At 40.8% G+C, this 7,500-nt stretch overlaps 1 protein-coding gene across 1 annotated transcript in view; it reads left to right on the forward strand.

Moving 5' to 3' along the window:
- LOC143292656 (sperm-tail PG-rich repeat-containing protein 2-like) overlaps nucleotides 1-7,500 on the forward strand; it is a 53,140-nt gene that overhangs the window by 2,526 nt on the left and 43,114 nt on the right. The window contains exons 3-5 of the mRNA XM_076603149.1: nucleotides 434-555; nucleotides 1,115-1,249; nucleotides 5,049-5,213. Of these exons, the coding sequence (XP_076459264.1) occupies nucleotides 434-555; nucleotides 1,115-1,249; nucleotides 5,049-5,213 (422 nt within the window). The remainder of the gene's footprint in view (nucleotides 1-433; nucleotides 556-1,114; nucleotides 1,250-5,048; nucleotides 5,214-7,500) is intronic.

The following is a 7,500-nucleotide window of genomic DNA, read 5'->3' on the forward strand; positions in this document are numbered from 1 at the left end:
TTGTTGCTTGCTTTTCTTGAAACATTCAATGATAATGTGGTTGCACAAGGAATGTCAGTACTCTCAGATTTGGGATAAAACTTCTTGTTCTTATTCTTCCTCTTCTTCTTGTTGTTCTTGTTGTTCTTCTAGTTCTTGTTGTTGTTGTTGTTGTTGCTCTTCTTCTTGTTCTTCTTCTTCTACTTCTTCTTCTCCTTCTTCTCTGCCTTCTTCTATCCCATAGTCTCTGACCGCATCAGGACAGCACTGACGACTTGACAAATTTAAATTACCATATATGCATTGAATTAATAATGTGTGGACGACCTCCCATAGTCTTCTCCATTGTCTTTCTTTTTTGCCCGTGAGGGCTGGATGTAAAATAAAGCAGCTGTGCTTACTCCACTACCCTCGTGAAATAAAAATTTGTTTCGTTTCGTTCCGTTTCTCCCAGATGGGTACGCTCCCTTCCTGTCCATGACAAGCCGGGAGACCTTTCTGAACGTCAGTGACCAGGTGGTGGCTGCACCGGGCCCAGGTCACTATGACCCTATGGCTGCTCAGCATCATGTCAAGGTCAGTTCCCTATGGATTTTTGTTGTTGTTTTTTTAAACAGTAAAATGCATCTTTTTTTATTTAGTCATATAGTTCATAGTCCAGTTTGCCATATAAAAACCATATTTTCAGGGGTAAAAGTATTTAGAAGCAAAAGATTAATGAAAAATAAAGCATTTAATTGATTGATTGATTGATATAGATAATTACACCCAAACCTCTCTCTCTCTTTATTTTTCTCTTTGTATTCATGTATGAACGCCCCTCCTTCTTCTATCATTTCTTTTTCTTCTCTTTACTTTTTAAATCACCATCCTACACCCAACCTTTCCTTTAAAAAAAACATTTTTATAGAAATATAGATGTCCAGTTATCTCCAAATATATAATGAAAAATGTAAGCTGATCTATTATATTTTTTTGATACAGGTACAACTTTGATTACTTGATTGTGTCCAGCAGACTCCCAAAGGCCAAACTGAACTTGCCTAACAATCAAGCACCCTCCACATACATAATGATGTGAACTGTTCAGCATTCACTTGTCACACACTCGATCAATTATTTCTCAAACACACAGGGAGGAAACACAATTGCCACCAAGGAGAAGCGCTTCAAGCCCACGGACACAGAGACGCCCGGCCCTGGGGCCTACAACGTGCACAAGAAGCAGGAACTGCTGAGGAAGAGCAAGTCGGCGCCAGACAACGGGAAGGTACGTGGGTGGTCTTTGATGCTTGTACACATCATGTTCTGGATTATGTTGCTTTCTTGAAATTACCCCTCATGCATAGACTCATACTGTATGAAACATTAAGACGAATAACACAGCACGTGTGATTGAGTATGTAGTCATGTTGTAACCCGAGTGGTCTATAAAAGGGGATGGTACAAAAGAATTACTGATTTACTATATTAAAGGATAGTAAAGGACCACGCACAGGCCAGGAACATGTAGAGGCCAGTCACAAAAGGGTTTTGTTATATTTACAATAATTATAAGAAGAGAAGAAGGAAAGAAAGAAAACAGCACAGTAGAATTTTAGACAGCTGACTGTGTGTGCGATATGCTCAATGTGTGTTTGAGAGTGGCACCTCCGAAAAGTGACCGGTGGAAGCTTACAGCTTACAGTTCAAATTCGAGTTTCAGTAGCATTGCGCCACAAGAGTTACCTTCTCATGTCAATGGTTGGACACCGTTTCCGCAGTGAAACTGTCGTCTGCTTTACAACATGTGTTATGTGTTCAACTATGGTTATAGCAAGCTGAGCACTTGGCTCCAAATGTATTGTTAAAAGTTTTAAATGATATAACAGTGTCAGATCTGTAGTTAATTAGGTCTTAAAATGGTCAACTAACACTCCATCCCCCCCTAACCTTGAACCAAACACTAAGATATGTACAGACACATACAAAAACCATTGCATGCAACACAACACTTGTCATAAACATTACACATCACAATTCCTAAGTGAAGCACATTTCATATCACAGCACTGAGCACTAATACGACAATGCTTAAAACCATAACATGATACTTAAAAAAATGAATCACAACTTATTTAAAACTGATCACATACATCACAAGACATCTAAAATCACAAATACTTATAATCAGTCATATACATATATATATACGAGCTCATGCAGTTATGGAACTTTCACATTTATTTCTATTCCTGTTGTTTCATTTCTATCAAACTCATCTATGTTTGAGAACTTATCCAAGTGTGTACACTCTTGCTGGTGCAAATGCAAAACAAGTTTTTGTGATGGTGGATATAAAAAAAAGAGAAAAGAGATACCAATATGAGAACACATTGACTAACACACACACACACACACACACACACACACACACACACACACTAGCAAGAGCTGTATTCAGTTTCAAGGAGTCATGGCGTTGATATGTGCAGTTACCTCCCTTAGCCCACAATGCTTTGACAGAAAATGCATTATTGAGACGGAGGTTGAGTTCAGCATGATTCTTCTGTGAAACCAGTTACTAACTTTCTTTATGAAATTTTGGTAATATGTTAACAGATTAATTAGAATTTGTAATTAAATGTAATGCTGAATGAATAAGTGAACACATCCAGAGATTCATACATAAAAGCTGACTTAATCAAATACTTAGCAAAGCCAGTTTGCCAATTTCATGCACACCCACCCACCCATACACACACACACACACATACAAATTATAATACAAAGAAAGGCTTTCAGACAAAGAAAAGAATTGGGTGGTTTTTTTTTCACATTCACACATATCCAAAACTTCTTGATCATACACACACACACAGACACACACACACACATACATTCACTCACTCACTCACTCACTCACTCATGTATAAAGACTTGCACAGAATTTCACATCCGCACACACAAACACACGCACACATGCACACACACACACACTCACACACACACACACACACATTCTAATGTAAATAAAGGCCTTCAGACTTGGTTTCAACACAGTTGGGTTTTCTTTCTTCCTTTCTTTCTTTCTTTCTCTCTTTCTTTTTTTCTTTTTTCTTTTTCATCATCTCTCTGGCTGTGCCCTACTCTTCTTCTTCACACTTTTCATTGTAATTCATTCTGCTGATATCAGCTGCTTTTTTTCATTAATTAGGCAGTCGGCCGAGTATTGTCAATCAGTCATCCATCCATTCCTCGTACCCTCCATTCAGCTGTTCGTTCATGCATAGGCTGCTTCATCAGTGCTGCCAATCAGTCCAGTCTGCTTCGGATGTTTTGACTAATTGATTTGATTATTGACCTGGTTTTCTCAGTTGATGAATGACAAGCAGGATCAAGTTTCCTGTCTGCTTGAGGTGTTTGATTGATTTGATTTTTGACCTGGTTGTGGTGGATAAGTGATTTGGTTATTGACCTGGTTTACAGTTCATGATAAGTGATTTGGTTATTGATCTGGTTTACAGTTCATGATAAGTAATTTGGTTATTGACCTGGTTTACAGTTCATGATAAGTGATTTGGTTATTGACCTGGTTTACAGTTCATGATAAGTGAATTGGCTGTTGACCTGGTTTACAGTTCATAAGTGATTTGGTTGTTGACCTGGTTTACAGTTCATGATAAGTTATTTGGTTTTTAACCTGGTTTACAGTTCATGACAAGTGATTTGGTTACTGACCTGGTTTACAGTTCATGATAAGTTATTTGGTTGTTGACCTGGTTTACAGTTCATGATGAGTGAATTGGTTATTGACCTGGTTTACAGTTGATAAGAAGTGATTTGGTTATTGGCCAGGTTTACAGTTGATAAGAAGTGATTTGGTTATTGGCCATGTTTACAGTTGATAAGTGATTTGGTTATTGGCCAGGTTTACAGTTGATGAGAAGTGATTTGGTTATTGGCCAGGTTTACAGTTGATGATGAGTGATTTGGTTATTGGCCAGGTTTACAGTTGATGAGAAGTGATTTGGTTGTTGACCTGGTTTTTTTGCAGTTGATGACAAGCAGGATCAAGTTTTGAGTCTACTTAAGATGGGTTATTTTTAAATTGATTTGATTTGATTCTTGACCATGAGGTGCTCCAATTGGTTAAACTGATGATTGATCTGGTATTCATTTCATTAGACAAGCAGGATCAAGTTTTGAGTCTGCTTCAGATGAGTTTTTTTTAAGTGATTTCATTTTATTCTTGACCTTGAGGTGCTCCAACTGACTGAATTAATAATGACCTGGTATTGATTTGATTATTGACCTGGTTGGCAGCTGATGACAAGCAGGTTATGGAGTTTTGAGTCTGCTTGAGGTATATTTTGATTTAATTGATATGGTTTATCAGGTGTTGTGATTGAATTGATTTTTGACCTGGCTTTCTCACTAAATGACAAGCAGGATCAAGTTTCAAGTCTGCTTGAGATGATTGGTTTTTTAATTTATTTTATTTTATTCTTGACCTTCAGGTGCTCTGACTGATTGATTTGATAATTGACCTTGTTGGCGACGGGCGCAATAGCCGAGTTGGTAAAGTATTGGACTTTCAGTCTGAGGGTCCCTGGCTCGAATCTCAGTAACAGTGCCTAGTGGATAAAGGGTGGAGGTTTTTCTGATCTCCCAGATCAACATATGTGCAGACCCGCTTGTGCCTGAACCCCTTTTGTGTGTATACGCACGCAGAAGATGAAATATGCTCGTTAAAGATCCTGTAATATGAGTCAGTGTTTGGTGGGTATGGAAAAAAGAACATACCCAGCATGCACACCCCTGAAAACAGAGTATGGCTGCTTACATGGCGGGGTAAAAACGGTCATACACATAAAAGCCCACTTACGTACATACAAGTGAACATGGGAACTGCAGCTCACAAATGAACAAGAACAAGAAGAAGAAGACCTGGTTGGCAGCTGATGACAAGCAGGATATGGATTTTTGAGTCTGTCTGGGGTATAATTATTTTGATTTGATTGATAGATACGATCAATCAGATGTTTTGATTGATTGAATAGATGTGATGATTGACCTGGTGCGTGCAGCTGATGACCAGCAGGATCAAGTTCCACCGGAAGCCTGAGGCGCCCTCCATCCCCTCGCAGGGCCAGGCGTATGGCTACGAGGAGTGTGATGACGGCTCCCTCAAGAAGCAGGACCCGCCCAACAAGGACGGCACTATTGGCCCCGCCTTCTACACCCCGGCTCAGGTGGGTGGTGGTGGTCATCATCGCTTGTGTTGTTTTGAGTAGTGCTTGTGTAGTGTTGTGGAGTATATTGGAGTGTTGTGGTGTGGAGTAGAGTATATTGTAGTGTAGTGGAGTATAGTGGAGTGGAGTGTACTGTAGTGGACTGGAGTATATTGGAGTGGAGTGTTGTGGTGAGGAGTATAGTGAAGTGGAGTATATTGTAGTGCAGTGTAGTGGAGTATAATTATTGTAGTGGAGTAGAGTATATTGTAGTGGAGTGGAGTATATTGTAGTGGGATGGAGTGTATTGTAGTGGGGTGGAGTGGAGTATATTGTAGTGGAGTGTTGTGGAGTGGAGTGTAGGGTTGTGGAGTGGAGTGGAGTGTAATGGAGTATATTGGAGTGGAGTGGAGTATATTGTAGTGGAGTGCAGTGCAGTGCAGTGCAGTACAGTGTAATGGAGTATATTGGAGTGGAGTATAGTGGAGTGGAGTGCAATGTAGTGTAGTGTAGTGCAGTACAGTGTAATGAAGTATATTGGAGTGGAGTATATTGTAGTGTAATAGAGTATAGTGGAGTGTAATGTAGTGTAGTGTAGTGCAGTACAGTGCAATGTAGTGGAGTGCAGTGCAGTGCAGTGTAGTGCACTCAGTGCAGTGTAGTGCAGTGCAGTGCAGTGTAGTGTAGTGTAGTGTACTATAGTGTAGCATAGTGTGCTGTGTTGTATTGTGTTGTGGTGTGTTGTGTTCTATTTTATTAATTTTATTAATTTATTGTCAGCTACACATTTCTCCATGTGAAGTTCAGGCTGGGAGAGCAATGCCACCCTTTCTTTTTCTGTTGCCTTTTTTCACACACGTACATACCCACACACACATACACACATACACACACACATGCACACACCGTGACACCCATGCATACATACACACACATGCACACACACACACACACACACACACACACACACATACACACACATGTAAGACCCAGACAAGTGCAGGAACACACGCACATACGAAACACACACATGCACACAGACACACACACATATATCTATCAATATATATAGAGAGAGATATAGATATATGCCTTAGATATATTTTTGGACTTCAATAATCACATTTTTGTGATAATTATTTTCTGGCCATGATGATAAACTCATCTCTTGAAGAAACCTTCCCTGTTCTCATCCAACAAACCTTTCAGCCTCCCTCACGTGCCCCAAGGGAACTGGAAGAAGAAAACGACGCCCTGTCAGATTTCTTTTCTTTTATTTCTCTGTAGTCCCCCCCTCCCCCCACCACTCATCGCTCCACCAACTGTCAACCTCCACCTCCTTTTTTTTTTTTTTTTTGAACGGCTATGGCTGTCAGTCTGTAATGGTGGACAGTTGACATCCATCCCCTCTGACAGCCTATCCAAGGGGGTGTAGGGGCAGTGGGGGGGGGGGGGGGGTGGGAGAGGAGAGAAGGTGAAGTAATTGACACGGGAGAAGGAGCAGAGGCTGGGGGGTGTAGAGACGTGTGGGAAATTGGGGGGGCTGGGATTTATTAGGGCATCAGCGTCATTGTATTCGTCGTTGTCGTTGTCCTCCTCTTCTTCAGTTGTGGGTTGGTTGCCGTTCTGGGTTGTGGGCCTTTGCCCAGTTTTGCTTGCTTGCCTGCATGTGGATTAGCTTTTCCTTTATCTCTGTTCATTTGTTTGTTTGTTTGTTTGTGTATGGGTCTGTGTGCCTGTTTCGTCTGTGTCTGTATGTGTCTGACTCCCTCTCTCTTTGTCTCTGTCTCTTTCTGTCTTTTTCTCGTTCTGTGTCTGTCTCTGTCTCACCCATTTCTCCCTTTTTCTCCCTCTCTCTCCCCCCTCTCTCTCTTCTCTGTGTTGAGTGTGTGTGTGTGTGTGTTTTGTATACATGTGTATGTGGTATGTGTGTGCGTGTGTGCATGTATGCGTGCATCTCTGTGTGTGTATGTGTGTGTGTGTGTGTGTCTGTCTGTCTGTCTGTCTGTCTGTCTGTGGTGTATAGTGTGCATGTGTATGTGTGTGGTGTGGTGTGTATGTGTGAGAGTTTGTGTGTGTGTGTGTGCATGTGCTCTATGTGTGTGTGTGTGTGTGTGTGTGTGTCTGTCTGTCTGTCTGTCTCCATGTGTTGTGTACGTGTGTATTTCATCCTTACTTTCACTTCTTTCCCCCTCATAATAACGTTATTTCCATTTTCTTTTCCTTCAGACTCCAACCCTCATTGATCCTTCATTTCCTTCTCCACCTTTCCACCTTTTCTTTCTCATCTTCTCTTTCGCCATTTCTT

This window comes from Babylonia areolata, chromosome 18 (genome assembly GCF_041734735.1).
Source record: "Babylonia areolata isolate BAREFJ2019XMU chromosome 18, ASM4173473v1, whole genome shotgun sequence".
Lineage (NCBI taxonomy): Eukaryota > Metazoa > Mollusca > Gastropoda > Neogastropoda > Buccinidae > Babylonia > Babylonia areolata.